The 24,421-nt window shown below is 42.8% G+C and overlaps 1 protein-coding gene and 1 pseudogene across 1 annotated transcript in view; one reads left to right on the top strand and one right to left on the bottom strand.

The window, feature by feature from the left end:
- Positions 1–24,421, bottom strand: part of LOC124722223 (nose resistant to fluoxetine protein 6-like) — a 157,313-nt gene that overhangs the window by 41,480 nt on the left and 91,412 nt on the right. Inside the window, exons 5-10 of the mRNA XM_047247417.1 lie at positions 22,074–22,189; positions 20,214–20,381; positions 19,927–20,020; positions 11,576–11,707; positions 10,816–10,981; positions 5,926–6,005 (exon numbers count right to left, since the gene is read on the bottom strand). Coding sequence (XP_047103373.1) covers positions 5,926–6,005; positions 10,816–10,981; positions 11,576–11,707; positions 19,927–20,020; positions 20,214–20,381; positions 22,074–22,189 — 756 coding nt within the window. The remainder of the gene's footprint in view (positions 1–5,925; positions 6,006–10,815; positions 10,982–11,575; positions 11,708–19,926; positions 20,021–20,213; positions 20,382–22,073; positions 22,190–24,421) is intronic.
- On the top strand, positions 17,661–17,780 carry LOC124723380 (annotated as a pseudogene).

The following is a 24,421-nucleotide window of genomic DNA, read 5'->3' as shown; positions in this document are numbered from 1 at the left end:
GTATACTTTTAAATTTCTTGGTAAGCTCGGGTTGGGTTGTTTTGGGGGAAGACACCAAACAGCAAGGTCATCGGTCTCATCGGATTAGGAAAGGAAGTCGGCCGTGCCCTCTGAAAGGAACCATTCCAGCATTTGCCTGTGGAGATTTAGGGAAATCACAGAAAACCTAAATCAGGACGGTTGGACGCGGGATTGAACCTTCGTCCTCCCGAATGGGAGTCCAGTGTGCTACCACTGCGCCACCTCGCTCGGTGTGGTAAGCTCTTAATTAACGTGTAAATGGAATAGATGTACAAAGTTTCCGATTTTTTCTACACCATTGAGAACTATCTCTCTTAGAACATGCGGAAGAGACATTGGTATAGTAGTCCCATACTCAGGGAATGAGCGTAGGAGAGAAGATGCAGGAATGCTGCATCGCCTTTCAAGGCAAGGTCCTAGTCGAGGTGGTTTGCCAGTAGCTTCTTTCGACCTATTATGAAGTGTCAAATGTGTATCAGTGTCGTATGGATGGCTGTGATGAGTGTTTGTCCAAGGTAGTGTTGGGTATGTGTTGTTCTGGATGAAGGGAAGAGGAAGGGTGACACCAAAAATGGTCCAAATGGCTCTAAGCACTATGGGACTTAACATCTGAGGTCATCAGTCCCCTAGAACTTAGAACTACTTAAACCTAACCAACCTAAGGACATCACACACATCCATGCACGAGGCAGGATTCGAACCTGCGACCGTAGCAGCAGCGCAGTTCCGGACTGAAGTGCCTAGAGCCGCTCGGCCACAGCGGCCGGCTAAGGGTGAGACCTTGTGCCGGCACATAGCCTACTTCTCTCGAATAGCACCAACGGATTCGCTGAGATTAGCGTCCCCATACGAAAGACGGATCACTAATAAGAGTATCACATGCCCTCACTTCATGAGAGACTGCAGAGAGGTTTGGAATTTAATCCAGGAAGTTGGCACAGAGACTGGTGCTCAGGAACTTATTCCACCACTTCTCCTCCTTTGCTGTCCAAATACTGATAGTGACAATTTTCGACCACCAGGACTCGAACCTGCTTAAAAAATGGTTCAAATGGCTCTGAGCACTATGGACTTAACTACTGTGGTCATCAGTCCCCTAGAACTTAGAACTACTTAAACCTAACTAACCTAAGGTCATCACACACATCCATGCCCGAGGCAGGATTCGAACCTGCGACCGTAGCAGTCGCGCGGTTCCGGACTGCGCGCCTAGAACCGCTAGACGAACCTGCTTATCTCCGCGTCGAGTGCCACCCACACGCGGGCGTGCCTCGACTACGGAAGCAGGCGTTTGTACATATGATTTATGTATTTTTGTTTTTGTGACATGTTCAACATCCTATCCCCTATGGGTCTGGGAATCGAACAGTATATCTTATTTAATCTTATTAAAAACGTGAAATACTTTCTCAGTGTTCAAGGTAAGAAACTTTCATACAGCATAAACTTTTCTTTCTTCCCTAATGTTTGGGAAAGTTGAAAGACCCAGAAAGAATGGCGTAAGTTCGGTCACGCTTGTCTGACTGGAAATATCTGATCGCACACTCGAAACGTATAAATCAAGTTACAGTATGCCTCTTCGACATTAAAGCGCGCAATATCAGTACGTAACTGGGTTCAAAAGGAGCAGAATAAGTGGACTCTGGGAAACAGGTTTAGTGTATGTTGACTTCTGGTTCGTAATGGATATACCACTACCACAGTGATGCAGATGTGGAATCCGTAACTTGAAGAATATCATACGCAGCGACGAGCAGGTGCCAGCCAGTCAAGGTAACAACAGCAAGGGATAACCACACTCTTGCCTGCATTGCTGCAACGGACAGTACAGCTATGTGCATAGTGATAATTCAGTGCTGGAGCAATGCCACGCGTGTGGATGTGTTTGTATCGATGATTTACGTCGTATGTTGCAGGCTGAAACGGGAACGCGTACGCTCTTGCGTCAGCTCCGATTGTCTTGCTTCTATCTGTCTCACTGTGATGGCCACATATGTATTAGATAGTACTGCGGTCGCTACATCCTGGTAGTCTCAATACTTAAGTGGCATACCGGACAAGCTCCGAGTGCAGTAGGTTGGAGCGACACTGTATGCTGCTACTGGTACCAACCTTCCGCATTTCCGGGATTCTCCTGAAAAAAGGCGATTATTTTTTAAAATCTCTCAGCTCCAGGAATGCAGCTAAAACCTTCCGAATTTTTTCATCGCGTAGCCGTCGGCCGCGCCAAAAAAATACCCACAGTTCACTGAGTTTGTCTTGGCGGCTGGTCCTGAAGTTCCCTCAGGGCATTTCGAAATCATTTGGAACATTGCACGTCACCGTCACCTGAATCCCATTGCCTCCAACGTGCACGTGCATATGAAATTTACACCATTGCCACTGTTTGGTATGAGACGCGTACGCGAGTTTCTCGGTTGGCAGTTCTGAATCGATAGTAATTCTGCATTCTCCCTCGACCTTGATCGTGTAATTAATTATTGACCAGAGGTGGCTGAAGCTGAACGCATTTTGTATTGTAAGCATTAACGTGTAAATATTATTGCTGTTATATTCTTAGTAAAGCATTACGTCGGGTTCAGAAAGCCCAACGCAGACACCACCGAAAAAGGGAAAAGTCAAGAACTATCATACAAGTTTTGACAAACTTGTTTGAACGATCCTTTGATTAGTGCTTGTTTTTTTAAAAAACGAGATGACTTCATCACTGAATGTAAAGTATGAAGAACCGATGTTTAAGTGAAATACGAAGGGAATCGTGCATTCGGAATGCTAAAAAAAGCATAAGTTATGTCTCAAAAACAAGATTGCGAAGCAATTAGTTTCTAGATTTTTTGTGAAAAAATATTCACAAGAAGAAAATTTATTTACTTCCTCTGAAGTTACATCTGTATATCAGGGAATTAAACATCACCACAGCTATTCAAGTCAAGACTGTAAAAGTAAGTTATTTCCTGATTCAGAAGTTGCAAAGAAATAGCAGCAACTGCTGCCGTTTATGCTCCTCGACCCCTATAACTGCCGTCTGGTGTCTGTAAAAGTTGTAGATAGCAGTTTGCTCTCTGTATTTTAGACCTGCTACCTTCAGAATTTCAAAGAGATTATTACAGTCAAGAGTGTCAAAAGCTTTCTCTAAGTCTACAAATGCTATAACCGTACGTTTGCCTAACTTCCTCTGAAATTTAAACTAATATACCCTGAGATAGGATACTGTAAAGAATTCGTGTTAGTATTTTGCAACAATGACTTATTAAACTGATAGTTCGGTAACTTTCACGACTGTCAAAAACTGTTTTTTTTTTTTAAATTGGAATTATTGCATTCTTCTTGAATTCTGAGGGTATTTGGCCTGTCTCATACGTCTTGCACACCAGATGGAAGAGTTTTGTTATTGTTGGCTCTCCAAAGACTATCGTCTATTTCTGGCCACTTGTTTCGGCTTTCAAAGCTCTGTCAACATTCTTCTCGTAATATCATATCTCCTACCTCATCTTCATCTGCGACCACCTTCCTTTCTATAATATTGCCTTCAAGTTCATCTCCCATGTAAAGACCCTCTATACATCCCTTCCACCTTTCAGCTTTTCCTTCTCTGCTTAAGACTAGTTTTCCATCTCACCTCTTTATTCATACAACTACTCTTTTTTCCTAAGGCTTCTTTAATTTTTATATAGGCGGTATCTATCTTTCCCTTGGTGAAATATGGTTCTAAATCCTTACATTTGTCCTCTAGCCATTCCTGCTTAGCCAATATGCACTTCTCGTCAGTGTCATTTTCTAAACGTCTGTATTCCTTTTAGCCTGCTTTATTTGCTGCATTTTTGTATTTTCTCCTTTCATCAATTAAATTCAGTATCTCTTGTGCAATCCAAGGATTTCTATTAGGCCTTGTCGTTGTACCTATTTTGTCCTCCGCTGCTTCCACTATTTCATCTCTAAAGACTACCCACTCGTCTTTTACTGTATTCCTTTGACCTGTTCTAGTCAACCGTCCCCTAACCCTTCCTCTGAAACTCTCAACAACTTTTGGTTCTTTCAACCTACCCAGGCCCCATCCCTATAATTTCCTACCTTTCCCCAGTTTATTCGGTTTTAATCTACAGATCATAACCAATAAATTGTGGTCCGAGTCAACATCTGCCCCTGGGAATACCTTACAATTTAAAATATGGTTCCTAAATCTCTGTCTTACCATTATATAATCAATCATAAACCTTCCGGTGTCTCTACGTCTCTTCCACATATACTACTCTCGTTTACGATTCTTAAACCAAGTGTTAGCTATGATTAAATTATGCCTTGTACAAAATTCTACCAGGCGGCTTTCTTTTTAATTTTATTCCCCCAGTCCATATGCACCCACTATTTTCCGTCTCTACCTCTTCCTGCTATCGAATTCCAGTCCCCCATCACAATTAAATTTTCGTCTGCTTTAACTATCTGAATAATTTCTTTTATCTCATCATACATTTCTTCAATCTCTTCATCATCTCCGGAGCTAGTAGGCATATAAACTTGTAATGCTGTGGTAGGCGTCGGCTTCGTGTCTATCGCGGCTACGGTAATGCGTTTACTTAGCTGTTCATAGTAGCTTACCCACATTCCTATTTTTTTTAAACCCACTCCTGCATTACCCTACAAACTTGTATTCACCTGTTCAGAAGTTCTGTTCCTCCTGTCACCGACTTCACTGATTCCCACTACATCTAACATCAGTCTATCCATTTCCCTTTTCAATTTTCTAATCTACTTGTCCGATTAAAGAATCTAACATTCCATGCTCCGATCCGTAGAGCGCTAGTTCTTTTTCTCCTGATGACGACATCCTCCTGAGTAGTACTTGCCAGGAGATCCCAATGGGGGACGGTTTTACCTCCGGAATATTTTATCCAAGAGGACGTCATCATCGTTTAACTTTACAGTAGGGCTGCGTGCCCTCGGGGAAAATTACGGCTGTAGTTTCCACTTGCTTTCAGTCGTCCGCAGTAGCAGAACACCAGCGCCGTTTTGGTTGATGTTACAAGACCCGATCAGTCAATCATCCAGACTGTTGTCCCTGCAACTACTGAAAACGCTGCTGCCCCTCTTCAGGAACCACAAGTTTGTCTGCCCTATCAACAGATACCTGTCCGTTGTGGTTGCACCTACGGGTACGGCTATCTATATCGCTGAGGCACGAATGCCACCTCACCGACGGCAAGGTCCACGGTTCATGGGGGGATTGATGCCATAGGCTACGGAATATATTGCTTCACGAATAACGTGTTAAATAGTTAAGACAGTGCGGCAACAATTATAACTTTTCATGCAAATTGAAGTTGGACGGGGGGAAAAGGGAAGGGATTACTGATGTCAGCTGCATCAGGACATTATGCGGAATCAGCGGCGACGAGTGAAAATGTGTACCAGATCGGGATTCGAACCCGGGATCTCTTGCTGACTAGATAGGTGCGTTAACCACTGCACCATCCGGGACACAATGTTATCGCAACTGCACGGACTATCTTGGCACGCCGTATGGCGACACACATTCCCACTGATCGCCATCTATCAGCAGTCCCTGTCAATTTCCTCCATGCTCGCTACTCTGAGATTTCCGTAGGAGGTCGGTCGTACTTGTGCATCCACACTGAAGAAGGTGGATCCATTACCCATCTAGGTGAAACAGTTATACGAATAAGTGGTGTCTGTTCTTTCGGACATGTCCTAAAGAGCAGACACCCCACATTCGTACACTTTTTACATGAGAGGGATGTTAGGGCCAATAGAACAACTGAACAAGAAATTGTGACACACACACACACACACACACACACACACACACACACACACACACACACTAATGCGGATGCGTTTATGCTTGAAACAGTACCTGTCTAGGAGATGTTTTCTTTCTGAACTTACCTGGTAGATATGAGAAGTAATAAAATTCCAAGTACATAAAACTGTGTGTCATTTGCCATGTACCAGCTCCACAGCATACACTGAAATAATGAGAACATAGCATTTGATAATCTGATTCTCAAATTAGGAGTGTGTTAACTAAATACTTTTAATTTGAAATGCCTCTATGGATAATTTAATTTTCTTTTGGACTGATAGGCAGCATGGCATACCTACAGATTAAACCTGGGTAAATTAATTCTATGTTAAAAGGTAGCTTTGTTATTTGCTGTCAGACGCAGCGCATGAAAGCTAACTCTGTTAAGTAAATTAACATGAGATAATTCGATTTTTAACTTCTAACATATAAGTGTATGAAATATTTTGATGGATTTTTCCTAAAATTTATTACGTTAGTCTATATTACATCTAATGGCAAATTACTGGGAAATTTGCCAGTGGTTCTACAAACCATATTTACACAGGTAGTTTTAGCTCTGCGTTAACATGATGAAGGATTATCAGCATTAGTACGTATTCTCAAATAACAATTTGTGTAAAAAAAAAAAATGAAACCATTACGAACCCGAAGGACACTTTCTTAGTTTTTTGACAATCAACAAGCATGTATACAGGGGGTAGACAAAAATATGGAAATACCAAAAACACAACACATTACCATGCCTGATACGGTGTTGGAAACCCGTTGGTATTCAGAACAGCTTCCTGTAGTCTCGGAATGGATAAATGAAGGTCCTGTGCGATTTTTAACGGAATCTTATATCATTTTTCTTCAAAATAGTGTCTAGTCCAGATAACCATTATGGAGATGGATAGCAACCACGTGTCGTTCTCTCCAAAGTAGACCACAAAGACTGTATAGGATCCTGATCTGGTGACTTTTGGACAGGACAGATGCGACAATTCATCCTCGTGCTCACAAAACCGAACTGGTTGTGAACAAGAGGCCTGTCACCATTGGAGAACAAATACTGTACTTTGGGATGGATCTGATCAGTCAAAATGTTCACATGATCCTTGGGAGTAAGGGGACCTTGCAGAGTTCTCCTGGGGCCCATGGAATACCACGATAACACCGCTCAAAACAGCACCCAACCTCCGCCATGTTTCACTCTTGGGTCGTACACACTGCCAGAAGTTGGAAACATTGTGAAAAAGAAGTCATCCAACCATATGACTTTCTTCCATTGCTTCGTAGCGCATGTTTTATGGCTTCGGCACCACGTTTTCCTGAATCGGGTATTTCATCACCGATGTGTGATTTTGGACTTCCAGCTCGCCCTGCAGTTCCTTGCTAGTGGTGCTCCCTTCGTGTTGTTTTGGTGCCGGTCGCTGTGGCCGAGCGGTTCTTGGTGTTTCAGTCCGGAACCGCGCTGCTGCTGCGGTCGCAGGTTCGAATCCTGCCTAGGGCATGAATATGTGTGATGTCCTTAGCTTAGTTTGGTTTAAGTAGTTCTAAGTCTAGGGGACTGATGACCTCAGATGTTAAGTCCCATAGTGCTTTGAGCCATTTGAACCATTTTTTGTTGTTTTGGTGCTGACAGGGTTCGCGAGTGCGACATTCAATTCTGCAGTGACTTTTGTAGATGACGTCCTCTTATTTTTCTTTATAGCCCTCTTCAATGACTGTCTGTTACTATTACTCAACACACACTTTCGTCCACGTTGTGAGGTAGCGCATGATTTTTTTCTCCGTTTTCTCTTCTATGCGGTACAGATCTTCGATACGGTGCCTCTTCAAACACCAAACACTTCGGCTACCTTGTTTACGAAAGCACCCACCATTCGAGGAGCAACAATTTGCCCACGTTCGAATTTACTGGGCGTCGATATAATGCACTCACAACTACACAGAACACTATTCTGATCACGACTGACACTTCCAATGTACTGAGGACATTGCGCAGCTGGTGGTCAAATACAACAGCGCAACCTGTAGTCTTGGCTAACATCTGAAGGATGCATTTCTTGTGGTGTTTTCATATTTTTGTCTAACCCCTGTATCTGAAGCCTAACATCATCCTGAAATCCCTACGATATTATTTAATATGTAATAACTGTTACAGATATTTCATGTTGATATGGTTACTACCGATGTCTGCACTCGGAAGCTCATCGTTATATCGTCCAGCTTCATAAGAAATGCAAGGAACAAAATATACCTCTTTACATTAGCTTTATTGACGTCATTAAGGGATTTGAATCAATAAACTGCGAATCTTTGTGGAAGATTTCAGCTCTGTGTGGTTTTCCACAGAAATTTATTGCCACCTTGTAATTGCTCTACACAGATAGGATAGGCTCTCTCGCGGGCAATGACTTTTTTGGTGAGCCATTCCATATCAGTGCCGTTATTCAGCATTGTTCCTACACTGTTTTCCTACTATGCTGTTGCTGTTATACAGTCGGTTGTAGATGATATTCCTGCAGGAATACAATTAACTTACAGGATGTATGGGAAACTTTAATTTGAGCTGTCTAAAACCAAGGGTCCTGAAACTTTGGCTCTGAGCACGATGGGACTTAACTTCTGAGGTCATCAGTCCCCTAGAACTTAGGACTACTTAAACCTAACTAACCTAAGGACATCACACACATCCATGCCCGAGGCAGGATTCGAAACTTCGGTCGTAGCGGTCGCGCGGCTCCAAACTGTAGCGCATAGAACCGCTCGTCCTGAAACTTTCTGCAGCTGAGTCACAGTACGCTGATAATAGCGCAGTTGTAACTTACCCCGATGAAGAATTAGGATTAATCCTGAATGGCTTCTCCATAGCATGCATAAAGATTGGTCTCATACTGAATATCACTAAAACACAGATTCTTCACCAACCTCTATGTCGGGAGAAATGGAAATACCAGTGTCACCACCGGAAGAATGAGTCTTCAAGTAGTTAACATATTTCCTTATCTTGGCAGCATATTATCATCAAGTGCATATAATGATTTGGAAATTCAGTACGGAATTAACCGTGCTGGCGCGCCCTTTGGCAGATTATGATCCCTACATTTCAGCTGTAATTCCCACACTGCTTTGTGGATCTGAATCCTGGACATGTTACAGGTGACATCTTAAATACTGGGACAATATAACTAGCGATGCCTGAGGGGATTCTGCATGTAACATGGCAAGACAGACGCACACATATTAACATGCTCGAGGAGGCACATACAATCAGTACACGAGGGATGGCTTTAAGATGCCAGTTGCGAATAGCAGGTCATGTTGTCTACATGCTCAGTGATCACATTCCCAAACAAGTGTTTTACTATGAGCTACCGGTGGGCAAATGCTGTGTGGGAGGTTAGAGAAAACGATTTAAGGATGCAATTAAGGCTAACATGGAGAGGCGTCATATTAATGTTAACAACTGGGAGATCTCAGCCCCTGACCGTACATCCTACAGATCACTAGTCCATCGCGGGAAACTTCTTCTTGGAGGAAACAGGCAAAAAATAGCAACTAATGAGAGGCAGCGTAGAAAACGGAATACTGAGACGAACCTGGAACCACCTGTCACAATTGCGGCAAACTGTGTACCTCTTGCATCTGTCTGTACGGTAACCACCGGACTCTCAGATGATTGGAAGACCAACCTACTCGCTACGACTGTTTGCTGTGACGATAGTGATAGCCTCATAGACTGGTCTGACAACGTTTCTTCACGGGATTATCAGTACTGCAAATGAAATGCTGATAAGGAATTTTACGTATGTGATTGCAAATAACAGAGTGAGAAGAAAACGGCAGAGAGGAAGTTCACAGCACGATAAAATTAGCAGTGGCGCTAGAAATGGCCTATACTTTGCGAATCCAACACTTAAGCGACAATACGAAACTATACACGGTGAGTCACTAACTATTACCACCAACAATAACTCCGAAAGTATGATAGAAACTGAAAAGTTTGTGGGACAAAAGTTGCATGGAACAACGGGGGCCGTATTATGACGCTGGTTTTTTGTTGCTAGGTGGAGTCGCGTCAGAGATATGAAGGTCAACTTTTTTTTTTAAATGGGGTGCTATAGTTTGGTACTTAATTTCTGATAGCGGTTATCGAGACAAATCCAATGATGTGTAACAGTAAGGTCTTTGACAGTCAACGAGGGTCAAAAAGATGGCATGAACGCCCATTTAGAGAAGGTGTTCGAAGTGATGACCATTGGTATCAATGTAGTGTTGCAGTCTTCTTATCATGGATTGAGTGGTATTCCTTATCACTTCGGCACGTACCGAAGTACATGCACTGACAATATCCTCTCTCGCATATCTTCAGGTGCAGTTGGAACGTCTTTATAAACAATGTCTTTTACGAATCCTCACAAGAAAAAAATCCATACGCGTCAAGTCTGGCGAATGAGCCGTCCACGACACATTTCCTCCGCGTCCAATCCAACATTTGTCCCACAAACTTTTCAGCTACTATCATACTTTCGGAGTTATTCCAGGTGACAATAGTTAGTGACTCGCCCTGTATACGAATAAAGAAATTTTGAAATGTAAGCGTGCCACTATTTATAAATAATGAACGGCACTAGTCTAACAAAACAAGTCTTAGAGTAGATCTTCGTACAATAAATTAACAAGAGAGATTCGAGAGGTTAAATAGGATTTAAAAATACGCAATACGAAAAAGAAGAAGCAACAGAAAGAAGGAAGAAAATGTTAAAAATTTGAAGGATTCTAAGATATAAGTGCGAAGGAAACAGGCACCAGGTGGTCTGAGGAAAGGAAAACGAAACGCGGTGAAAAGACGTAAGGATATTAGATTTAAAAAATAGTAAATAAGTTGGATTTGAAACTTGAACATTGTCCCTCGTTGGCCACAATGGAGAAAAAAATAGGTGAAGCTGAGATACATTAAGAAAAGTTACACGGGTAGTACTTACCATTTCTTTCCTGGGGAATAAGCTGTTTATATAAAGAGCGTTGCGCCACCAGAAGTTTTCACAATTTATGTGGTCGAACACGTTGGGCTCAAATACTGATTTGTTATTCAGCCACTTCATACTCAGTTCTACCAAGCCTAACACATAAAGGTACACCGGAGTTAACCTGCCACAATAAAGAAAAAGTGTATTAATTGTAAAGTCTAGTACGAAACAAAATCAAAAAATCATTGAAATACATTAACAGAAGGAAGCGGGACTAGAATATTGTGCCTCAAGGTAGAAATAAATCGTTTTAAGTCAATGACAGTGGAAGTAGCATCAGAATTTAAGTAGATTTTTCATAAAGAATTCTGAGGACTGAGAGGAGGAACCAACTTCCGTCATCTGGAAAAGAAATCTGCACGTGTTCCCCTCTGTGCCCTTGTTGCCACGTAAAATAGCATGTCGGACACTAAAGTACACAATGAACCTTTTTGTCAATATCATTTCTCGTTGATCATGTAAACACTTCAATGTCGATTCTACAAATACTGTTTTGGTTTCCGTTTTTTGACTCCCACGATCTTTATTCAGCACGTGTAAAGGCTCTTTCGCATTTGAATGGTGATTAGGTTATCATGTTGCTATTTGCTTTTGATACGTGTGCTATTGTGCGTGCACGGTTATTAAAATTCAGAGAAGTCTGTTTCAAGACAAAGTAAAAGCAGTGGAAAACAGTGGAAATTTTTAACCTATTATTGGCGTAGCTCTCCCTTACCTAATGAAACGATAGAATACGAGCTTGATAAATTGCAGCACTCCTGATTTTATAGTGGCTGGAGCCCTTGTCTTGGTTTCATTGTCTTTGGAAGCGGCTGACCTGAGGAATAAGAAAGTTACCAGCAGACCACTGAAAAAGAAAAGAAACCATTACATTTTTGTTGTTGCAATTGGAGTTAAATGACTGTTTCTACAAACATTTTTCATTGCATTTATTCCGATATAAAGTGCACCCGCAGTTGCAGTCGTAACTGAGGTTTAACCCAGATTTAATGACGTGATTAGTAAGTGATAGGAATCTTTGAAAATGGATTGCCTAGTGAGTGGTTTTTACGTGTGAACAGTTTCAAACTCACCGTGTGCTGATGGAATGTTCTTTCTTTTCCTGATGGAAATATGAATAGTGATGGAGAGACACCGATCATGTTTAAGGCGCGCGCTGAACACGTTTTTATGAAGTCGTTGGAGATAGACCAGTAGCTCATTTCTGAAGAGGTGGGGAACGGAAAAGTTCGTGGCTTTGTTGAGGAGACAGCAGCAGTTCAAGGCAACCAAGCAAGACTACAATCAGTGCAGCTTTCAAATAAGTCCAATATCAAAACTTCTCTGGTTAAGTGGGAAGGACGTACGTACGAGCATGTAAATCCTCCATATATTAACATAAGATTCACATTAAAGCCCATTGTGTTCTATCTGTTATTTTACTGATTAGTCTTGTCGTGATTAGACACTCAATGAAACGTCTCCATGCGATAATTCACCATCTCTCAAAGCAAGAGATATCATGGTAATCTCTTCGAATTTCAACACACGCTGGCACAATAATCAGCTTGAGTTCGGTTTTTGGCTGTACTGCACACTTCTCGCTGCAGTGTCACCCATCTGCCAAAATTTAAAATTCCAGAACCATGAAGAATAGCAAGTAACGAAAGGTCAGTTACTGAGAAGAATATATGATTAAATTCTTAGGTAGTTTGGGTATACACAAAGTGAAAAACATATTACACAGACCTGTCACCTCTGTCAGGAACAACGGCCTTAGTCCAGTTGTGGAACGTGTCGAACAGAGGTTAGATGACAGATACGGGTACGTCATTCAGTGACTCTTCAAATCTTAGCCAGAGTAATGACTGGTTTGCCAGTTTCTCGGTAGCCCATGACCAGATGTTTTCAGTGGGTTAGAGATCAGGAGAACGTGTTGGCCAGGGAAACGGTCGGAAATACTTTGTACCGAGATGAGCAAGAACAGCGCGGCCAACAAGAAGTTTGACGTTATAGAACACAGTCACCAACATTAACACGCAAAAATGTAGTGCCTGCTGTCCAGACTGCTGGCTTTGCGAACCAGAAGTGATCATGCCGATTATCTAATGACACCTGTACTGTCACTCCAGGTGGCGCGCACGTATGGCGATGACAAATGAAATCTGACAACGTTAGTTCTCCTGGGGATCTAGGAACACAGCTACGCCCGTTGTGGTACAGCACACAGAGCCGTAATTGTCTGAGAACAGGACGTGGTGCCTCTCATGTGTTCAGAGTTGTCGTTGGGCGTACCACTGTCAGCTCCCCTTTCTCTGCTGTCACGTCAATGGAAGCAGCAACAATGGTACCTGCGTTGACAGTCTTTGGTGCTCCGTACATCGTCGCACAGTCATTGTGGGTACTTGTCATGCTGCGAACAAGCCCATTTCTTGACTCAAAGCACTTGACTTGGCTGTACAATCCTGCACGGCCGAGCGAACAATATGTTTGTCCTCTCGGGCGCTAGTCCCACAGGCTCGCTGAGATCCTGCGTTACATCGAATATGGCCCTCGCGAATCTATTGTTTCTATGTTCACATGACTGTCGTGGGATCCTGACTAACGCTAGCAGCAGTGTCACGGAACGGTAAACGGCAATCTCCATAGACCACGATCCTGCCGCTGTTGAATTCCGACACGGACTGCTAGACATTCCTTCGTCTTACATGAGACATAACACGATCTTCTCACAAAAAATCGCAGTTGAATGTGATTTCTGAGTGAGAAAACTGTAGCATAATCTTTTTTTTTATGTGCAGACTGTAGATGGCGCTACTCCTTCCTATTTGTTGCGACTGCGCTAAAATGCTAACTACTTGCATATTCAAATATGATTACACTTGGTGACAAATTCACGTCTGTTGCATGCCATCTCCTTGATGCTGAAATTTCAGTGACCAGCAGTGTGTTCCAAACACAAGATTCCGAGATTTTTGTTTTCCAGTTCTGGAGGTTGTGGATGCTATCTCTGCTTACTGGACAGAGTTATTCAGGACTGAGTTAGCGGGTGGCTAACACCGTCGTGTCACGTTTATACAACGATAAAAATCTCACTAGGCTGTGGCAAGCCCTGTCTTCTAGACAGTGTTACTCACAGCAGTTGACTGGTGGCAGGGCCACAGAAATGATGAAGAATCTCAACTTGCATTGTCCGAAAAGAAATTTCATTTTACATGCATAACACCTGGAGTTTTCTTTCAACGTGGATTTACACTACTGGCCATTAAAATTGCTACACCAAGAAGAAATGCAGATGATAAACGGGTAATCATTGGACAAATACATTATACTAGAACTGACATGTGATTACATTTTCACGCAATTTGGGTGCATAGATCCTGAGAAATCAGTACCCAGAACAACCACCTCTGGCCGTAATAACGGCCTTGATGCGCCTGGGCATTGAGTCAAACAGAGCTTGGACGGCGTTTACAGGTACAGCTGCCCATGCAGCTTCAACAAGATACCACAGTTCATCAAGAGTAGCGACTGGCGTATTGTGACGAGCCAGTTGCTCGGCCACCATTGACCAGACGTTTTCAATTGGTGAGAGATCTGGAGAATGTGCTGGCCAGGGCAGCAGTTGAACATTTTCTGTATACAGAAATGCCCGTACAGGACCTGCAACATGCGGTCGTGCATTATCCTGCTGAAATGTAGGGTTTCGCAGGAATCGAATGAAGGGTAGAGCCACGGGTTGTAACACATCTGAAATGTATCGTCCACTGTTCAAAGTGCCGTCAATATGAACAAGAGGTGACCGAGACGTGTAACCAATGGCACACCATACCATCACGCCGGGTGATACGCCAGTATGGCGATGACGAATACACACTTCCAATGTGCGTTCACCGCGATGACGCCAAACACGGATGCGACCATCATTATGCTGTAAACCGAACCTGGATTCATCCGAAAAAATGACGTTTCGCCATTCGTGCACCCAGGTTCGTCGTTGAGTATACCATCGCAGGCGCTCCTGTCTGTGGTGCAGCGTCAAGGGTAACCGCAGCCATGGTCTCCGAGCTGATAGTCCATGCTGCCGCAAACGTCGTCGAACTGTTCGTGCAGATGGTTGTTGTCTTGCAAACGTCCTTATCTGGTGATTCAGGGATCGAGACGTGGCTGCACGATCCGTTACAGCCATGCGGATAAGATGCCTGTCATCTCGATTGCTAGTGATACGAGGTCGTTGGGATCCAGCACGGCGTTCCGTATTACCCTCCTGAACCCACCGATTCCAGATTCTGCTAACAGTCATTGGATCTCGACCAACGCGAGCAGCAATGTCGCGATACGATAAACCGCAATCGTGATAGGCTACAATCCGACCTTTATCAAAGTCGGAAACGTGATGGTACGCATTTCTCCTCCTTACACGAGGCATCACAACAACGTTTCACCAGGCAACGCCGGTCAACTTTTTTTGTGTATGAGAAGTCGGTTGGAAACTTTCCTCATGTCAGTACGTTGTAGGTGTCTCCACCGGCGCCAATCTTGTGTGAATGCTCTGAAAAGCTAATCATTTGCATATCACAGCATCTTCATCCTGTCGGTTAAATTTCGCGTGTGTAGCACGTCATGTTCGTGGTGTAGCAATTTTAATGGCCAGTAGTGTAAGACTGAAGAATAGTCTCCTGCCTCGTAGGCCCATGAAAATCCACTAAGAATATTCGTAACACATCATTTAACTTACTCAGCAGGTTCCGTAAGACCATGTGACCCATGCGACTCGAATCTAATTGATCACGTAACGAATCAGTACATAATTCACAGATTACAGTTAAGAAACTTTTAAATCTAGGAAAGAACAATATAAAAAATGAACGAAAACACAAAAATATTTACAATAATGCATATAATAATAATAATTTCTTGTAGCTCAACAGTCTGATGCAAGTATTTCAATTGGATGCCACTTCAACGAATTGCGAGTTCCGAAACTTCACCAGTAATCTTACCGGGGAAACGAAACACGGAAGAGTCGGGTCTAACGTATCGGTCAGTAGAGAAGTAGCACAAGCTCGGACCGATTCAAGGATGAGGAAGGAAATCTGCCGTGCGGTTTCAAAGGAACCACACCTGCATTTACCTGGCGCGATTTAGGAAAATCATAGAAAATCTCCGTCTGGATAGCGGGACGCGGATTTGAATCAAGTCCTCCCGAATGCGAGTCCAGTGTGCTAACCACTGTGCTACCCCACTCGGTTTACGGGGGAATAGGACCTGCCGATTAACGTGGAATACGAACCACTTGTCGCTCCTGGTCAATCTTCACATCACTGAGAGGTGAAATTATGTTGGAGGAGGACTGAAAAATTTCCGTGGTTTGCTCCGGATTCGAGCGCGCGACGTCGCGGTTTCCAGGCATAGACTTTACTCATGTACCAAAAGGCCCGACGTGAATGCAATAAATAACACATTGCAGCGCATGGGAACCTGTACATAACAGACGGGGTGTGCCACAAGGAAACTTTCCAACTTGCATTTCAAACTCTGGGGTTATCACTTGTAATCTTTCAGTTTTCGTAGAATGGTAGGATCCTGTTGATAATGAATAGTGCACATCTTTCTGTACAGTGGTTAAAGAAATGTTGTCCAAGTCTATTTTTTCTGTGTTCACTGACTGAAGTTGTCACTTCATTTTTAGCGAGTGCTATTAACTACGAGGAAGGATATGTTCAGGGGTAGCAAAGTTAAAATTCCAAGACGTTTGAACAACGCCCTGCATTAACAACACGAATGCCGGCCGGGGTGGCCGAGCGGTTCTACGCGCTACAGTCTGGAACCGCGCGGCCGCTACGGTCGCAGGTTCGAATCCTGCCTCGGCCATGGATGTGTGTGCTGTCCTTAGGTTAGTTAGGTTTAAGTAGTTCTAAGTTCTAGGGGACTGATGACCATAGATGTTAAGTCCCATAGTGCTCAGAGCCGTTTGAACCATTTGAACAACACGAATTCACATTGCACATCGTTCGTACTTCTTTTTCTGGGATAAGAATATTCATTGTGAATGCATAGAATTAAGCCATACGATATAACAGAACTGAAGTATGCGGAGCACACCATTATATTCGTTTCAGTGTCAGAGTAAAGATAGCAGCACATAGAATCTGCACAAGAACCTGAATATGATACGTGCAAGAATGTTTCCCTCTATCTCCAGAACGAATAGTTTAAAATGTTTGACCTTACTAGTTATTTGATTACCTGGTGTCAATAAAATTTCATATTGCCTGTAGGTTTCTGTCTCGGAATCTTCGGTCGACGTTTATTTAACGATTCCCTGGCTTTTCACTAACACGTGTGGTTGGCGTTGTGTTCAAAAAACGTCGTGAGGCAGAAGCCAACAGGGAAATCGTCAACAAGTGGCCACGATAGTCTCAACAATAAAACTTCGCTTGCACAAGAGTTTCAAGTCAGAAAGTGAATGCACTGTGTTTTCCGCAGTTAATCGTCAATCTGTTTTCTGTAAGTCGCGAACTAACATTTTCCACTACCCTGTTAGCTAAATCATTTGCGACATACCACCCGTCTTTCAGAGTGACACTTGCATAACCTGAAAATAGAAAAAAATGCATTGCCTTGAGTCACGCATTATAACCAGTGACGACAATGCAATAAGAATCTCCCGAAGAACGGAGGAGAGGAATACGATGAACATCCTTATCTGTGAGTGTTAGAAAGGAGTCGAATGAAACAGAAATTGGAATGAAGGATAATTAGGTTTTAGCGTCTCGGCGACGACGGGGTGATTACGGACGGATCTTAACCACTGCACCGTCACCGGCCTTGCCATGTTGGTAACACCGGTTCACTCCCAATCACTGAAGTTAAGCAACGTTGGGCTCGGCTAATACTTGGATGGGTGACCGTCCGGGAAAAACCGGGTGCCGTTGGTTTTAAGGACACCCAAGTCGCCGAAGTGGCGTCCAATTGAGAGACTTCCACCGGACCGTGGTGCCACGCAACCACTGCGCCACGTCCCTCGGTTAAACAGAAACTAATAAAAACGAGGAAGAGCTGTGGCGTCACGAGACCCGAGTTGCGGCAATAGCTGTAGTAATACCGTCACAAGAGAGTGGTGAAACCATCGGGATACAGATCGTGTGTGTACTCCGCTGAAAGGGAGGGGGACCTTGCCTTCAGGAAGTGAGAAGCCCCTAAAGAGGGCAGGCACGTGAAATTCGATAGCAGCGGGCCAAGCAATTACCTGGGAGAAAGTCTCCAATAAAAAGAGGAAGTCCGGAGGCCTTGAGGGGTCAGCTCAGGTACGCGGCTGGCTCAGCTGAATTACGTTAGACCTATCACAAGCGTCAGGGACGCAGCTCCGAAGCGCAGCAGACAACGAGAGACGGTTGACCGTCAAATGCATGTCATTATCGTAACTGTGATGCATAGGTAATTTCCGTGCGCGTTTTATCAGATAAATTGTTATTTTAAATTTCTTTCATGTATGAAAATACACCAACAAGATGGAGTAGCGTGGAGAGGTCAATGAAACCAGACTTCAGACTGATACAACAGCAAAATTCTTTCTGTTAACATGCAGTGTCACTACTACTACTACTTACACCGTCTTCGAAATAAGTATTTGGCGCGGTTTTGTTGAAGAGAGTGCAGTGATTTCCGTGTTAGTCCATTTATAATTGGGAAAAGTATGGAAAAGCAAAGCCAGGAATGTACAAGTGCTGTCTGCATCATAATTTCAACGATGATATGTACGAACGTATGTCCCAGCTATACCGTCGCTAACTTTGGAATGGTTATATCGTTACATTTGGTTTCTAGAGAGATCTAGGAACACGTGAGGCAATACTGATCATCCGAATTATCTTGAACGAAATTCTGAAGTTATCAGGGATAAAATATTGGGACCAAATCTTTATCTAGGGTTTGTACAGAAGCCAGAGAGCAGTTCTAAGAGTCGAGTACAGGAAATGGAGACAGCAGTTGAGGAATGAGAAATGGTTGTAGCCTATCCCTCAGATTTTTCAATCTTTGTTAGAGCAAGCAATAAAGACACGTAAAGAGGAATTTTGGAAAAGCGTCGAAGTTCAGGGGGAAGAAGAAAAACTTTAAAGTTTGCCGATTGCATTGCAATTCCGTCAGAGACGGCAAAGGAGGTAAAACATGAATTGAATAGAATGGATAACGTCTTGAAACAAGCTATATGATGAACATAAGTAAACCACAAGAATGTAGTCTGATTAAGTCACGTTAGGTTGGGGAGTTAACTTACGAATGAGACGATAAAATCTGAAATAGAAAATTATGATGATACAGGATATAAATTCAAATGTCAAGAACCCTTTTCTTAAATTGTTCGCCTGGAGTGTAGCTTCATGTGGAAGTGAAACGTGGGAGATAAACATTGCATACAGGAAGAAAATAGGGGGTCCTGGTAAATCTGCTACTGAAGAATGTTGAAGATTTGATGGGTAGAGCCGGCCGGAGTGGCCGGGCGGTTCTAGGTGCTACAGTCTGGAACCGCGCGACCGCTACGGTCGCAGGTTCGAATCCTGCCTCGGGCATGGATGTGTGTGATGTCCTTAGGTTAGTTAGGTTTAAATAGTTCTAAGTTCTAGGGGACTGATGACCTCAGCAGTTAAGTCCCATGGTGCTCAGCGCCATTTGAACCATTTTGATGGGTAGATCGAGAAATCATTTAATAAGTAGTGAATCGTGTCGGGAACGAAAGAGCTTTACTGGCACAACGTGACTACAAGAAGGGATAGGTCAACAGAACTCATCCTCAGACATCAAAGAATAGTTCAACAGGAAGCCGACGGAAGTGTGGCGGGTAACAGTTGTAGAATGAGATGAATAAACTTATACAGGATAGACTAGCGTGGACAGCGACATAAAATAACTTATCGAACTGCAGACTACAACAACCTGTTTTTCTTCGTTGTTCCATTAAAATAATAATTACAATTTCTTCATTGACGTGAGTAAATGTAGTACACTGTTACAAATATGGTTTAAATTTTTGTCTAGTTTTGGCACGACTTTCGAAACAGAATTTTTAGTTTACAATGTCCTTACCTGATGAAGAAAAACGTATCCACGGAAAATGTAGCGTTGCTGATAGTTTGGTACATGATGCTTCTCTCAGTGACACTCCGTAGCGTCTTGTTTTCTGAAATATTAAGAGCCAGTGTTTAACATTCAGTAGACGAAAGAGTTAAATATACTGTTGTTTTCCAGTAAACTGAAGTCAAGTCGTTTGTACTTGAATTCACAATCAGAGCATTAATCTCTGCAACAACTTCCACTTGGCGCTTTGAATTCATCTCGTATATTGAAAAATTGACAAATAACTGTTTACTAACCTGCAATAGAGAAAACCTGCAGGTAAGTATGTACCATGATGACCCAAGCCAAGCTTAGGAAACGCATCCCATGGACACATCCCAGAGCTTCGTCTGATCCTTCACATTTCAAGATTTTTTGGCCGTTTATGCGCGCAGAAAATGCGAGAAGCAGCATTGAACATTTTCCTGAAAGGCAAAGACAAATATTCAAAAATCTAACCATGGAGTACAGACAGCTTCATTAACGATGTCGATGTGTGTGTGCTTTTATTTTTTATTTTTATAGAATGTAATTTCACCTTGGTAGTCCATCTGAAATTACCAAATACAGTAAATGTGTTCACAAAAATTGTTACCAGTCGTGTCTAAGCTAATAGAAGGTGTAGCGTGTAGACAGTGTGACAACTGCTTGGAGAATGTACATTGATGATCTATGGAAATAAATCATAAATTTCAAGGCTCAGCATATCCTATTCTCGGAATGATACTTAAGACAATTAATACTGATTTCCAAGAAATTTTTTTCACAAAAATCTTTTAACACTCGAGATCGCAAACAAAACTACAGTACATGATGACTAGTTTCGGTTGCTCATACAACTATCTTCAGTTAAATTGTAAAATCAAGCATAGTGTCAGTTGGTAAAACGAGGCTGGGACAACGTCTGCACATCTTAGTGCATTCTCATAGAAAAGTCTATCTGAATAAAATTTTGGCTATACCACTGAGATAAAGCAGTTAAGTATTCAAGACCATCCTTTGTAACATTTTGCATACGTCGTCGATTAAGTAAATTGTCAATCATGAAAATGCAGGTAGGCCTAGTAGTAACGGACACATTCAAAATCTTAGGCACTAATACTCATAATGGGTCACTTATTACTAGAACTACTTGCATACTTCTACCTAGTAGTTTTATAGTTGACAAGTTACTTGTGTAACGATGTTGTATGCAAAATGTTGTGTACTAACGATTGACGTTTTACGGATGGACTTGAATGCTTACTGCTTTATCTTATTTTATTGAGATAGACTTGAATGAGAATGCACTGTGATGTGCAGGCATTGTATCCTAGCTTCATTTTACCAGCTGTCACTACGCTTGATTTTATAATCGATCTGAAGATGGTCATATGAACAGCCGAAACTAGTACTGTTACAGAGATTTTGTGAATTTCTTTTAAAACTTTTTCTAAGTATTAAGGTCGCTTGTCCCCGTGCCCTGACTATCTCAGGAATTAAAGTTATTAATGACAAATAAATAGTACACGCATGACAAATACATAGTACACGCATAAAACAGTGATATTAAAAAAAAGTAAAAGAGAAATATTCGATGAAGGCATAGCTCGGGAACATTCACCATGTGAATTTTCACATTATATCAACTTTAAAAATTATTAAAAATTATGTCGACTGTAACACTATTTTCCGTATGTTTTCTTAAATTGCAAATGTTTCCTATATGTTTACCGTATTTTAAAGGAAAATGTCCTGTTTTTCTTAAGGCACCAAAGAATTAATGACTACAAAGCGAGGCCAAAGCATGAAAGCTTGTAAGACCAAGCTGACATTGGAGTAATAAAAATCCAGAACGGGTAATGGGAAAATGTAAATAAACTGCTTGTATCATACTTGTGGATGATTGCTATATTCAACTTATAACCCTTATAGTTCTCATTACGGCCACGTTTTCCGTAATGTCTGATTTCGACAAAACAACCAACCGATTATTTAACTGGTGAGGAACTACGCAGAAAAAAGGACACGCTATATGACGACAGGAAAGATCTGTGTGGTTTGCACTATTTACATGTCTGAGTTTGTTGTGTCACCGGGAAAGGAAAGCCTCAGGTGAGAAGCGCGAGTTTAGTTACCGGCAGGTGCGGGGGCGGATGCGGCCGCCTTGTCAGCCGGAGGGCGGCGCCAGCGCAGCACCAGGTCGTACACCGTGCCCGCCGCCATCAGCACCAACAGCACCGCAGCTACGCCCCTGCGGACACACCAAGGCACTGTCACAATACAATCACGCAAACACTATTTGAAACACCTCCGTTTACGTTTATACATGTCGCAAATAAAGAAACAAGCAAACATCGTCATTCTCAATGGAGAGCAATCTTCAGACGTAAAAGTAGCTTGGCGTGTTACAGGATCATTACTTTTCACAGTATATACAGGGTGTTTCAAAAATGACCGGTATATTTGAAACGGCAATAAAAACTAAACGAGCAGCGATAGAAATACACCGTTTGTTGCAATATGCTTGGGACAACAGTACATTTTCAGGCGGACAAACTTTCGAAATTACAATAGTTACAATTTTTAACAACAGATGGCGCTGCAAGTGATGTAAAAGATATAGAAGACAACGCAGTCTGTGGGTGCGCCATTCTGTACGTCGTCTTTCTGCTGTAAGCGTGTGCTGTTCATAACGTGCAAGTGTGCTGCAGACAACATGGTTTATTCCTTAGAACAGAGGATTTTTCTGGTGTTGGAATTCCACCGCCTAGAACACAGTGTTGTTGCAACAAGACGAAGTTTTCAACGGAGGTTTAATGTAACCAAAGGACCGAAAAGCGATACAATAAAGGATCTGTTTGAAAAATTTCAACGGACTGGGAACGTGACGGATGAACGTGCTGGAAAGGTAGGGCGACCGCGTACGGCAACCACAGAGGGCAACGTGCAGCTAGTGCAGCAGGTGATCCAACAGCGGCCTCGGGTTTCCGTTCGCCGTGTTGCAGCTGCGGTTCAAATGACGCCAACGTCCACGTATCGTCTCATGCGCCAGAGTTTACACCTCTATCCATACAAAATTCAAACGCGGCAACCCCTCAGCGCCGCTACCATTGCTGCACGAGAGACATTCGCTAACGATATAGTGCACAGGATTGATGACGGCGATATGCATGTGGGCAGCATTTGGTTTACTGATGAAGCTTATTTTTACCTGGACGGCTTCGTCAATAAACAGAACTGGCGCATAAGGGGAACCGAAAAGCCCCATGTTGCAGTCCCATCGTCCCTGCATCCTCAAAAAGTACTGGTCTGGGCCGCCATTTCTTCCAAAGGGATCATTGGCCCATTTTTCAGATCCGAAACGATTACTGCATCACGCTATCTGGACATTCTTCGTGAATTTGTGGCGGTACAAACTGCCTTAGACGACACTGCGAACACCTCGTGGTTTATGCAAGATGGTGCCCGGCCACATCGCACGGCCGACGTCTTTAATTTCCTGAATGAATATTTCGATGATCGTGTGATTGCTTTGGGCTATCCGAAACATACAGGAGGCGGCGTGGATTGGCCTCCCTATTCGCCAGACATGAACCCCTGTGACTTCTTTCTGTGGGGACACTTGAAAGACCAGGTGTACCGCCAGAATCCAGAAACAATTGAACAGCTGAAGCAGTACATCTCATCTGCATGTGAAGCCATTCCGCCAGACACGTTGTCAAAGGTTTCGGGTAATTTCATTCAGAGACTACGCCGTATTATTGCTACGCATGGTGGATATGTGGAAAATATCGTACTAGAGTGTTTCCCAGACCGCAGCGCCATCTGTTATTGAAAATTGTAACTACTGTAATTTCGAAAGTTTGTCTGCCTGAAAATGTACTGTTGTCCCAAGCATATTGCAACAAACGGTGTTTTTGTATCGTTGCTCGTTTAGTTTTTATTGCCGTTTCAAATATACCGGTCATTTTTGAAACACCCTGTATAAATGACCTTGTAACCTCCCAACAGTAAAAATAGTTATATGTATAACATTCACATTCAGTGTAACCTCGCAACAGTTTATTATTCCGTAACCTCGCAATAATAACGTGACTAACTTCCCAATAAAAAAAATTGTGGCTCATATGTAACCTTTCAATAATTAACTGTCCGCCCCCGGTAGCTGAGTGGTCAGCGCGACGGACTGTCAATCCTAATGGCCTAGGTTCGATTCCCGGCGGGGTCGGAGATTTTCTCCGCTCAGGGACTGGGTGTTGTGTTGTTCTAATCATCGTCATTTCATCCCCTTCGACGCGCAAGTCGCCGCAGTGGCGTCAAATGGGAAGACTTGCACCAGGCGAGCGGTCTACCCATCGCGAGGCCCTCGTCACACGTCATTATTATTATTATTATTATCGACTAACTGCGAATCTAAACTGGTAAATTTGGACGTCAGCAGTGCTGCGTCATGGCCCTGAAAGTTCATTCTGAATAAATTGAA

Source organism: Schistocerca piceifrons, chromosome X (assembly GCF_021461385.2).
Source record: "Schistocerca piceifrons isolate TAMUIC-IGC-003096 chromosome X, iqSchPice1.1, whole genome shotgun sequence".
Classification (NCBI taxonomy): domain Eukaryota; kingdom Metazoa; phylum Arthropoda; class Insecta; order Orthoptera; family Acrididae; genus Schistocerca; species Schistocerca piceifrons.
The sequence above is the reverse complement of the archived record's forward strand: the minus strand, read 5'-3'. Positions and strand labels throughout refer to the sequence as shown.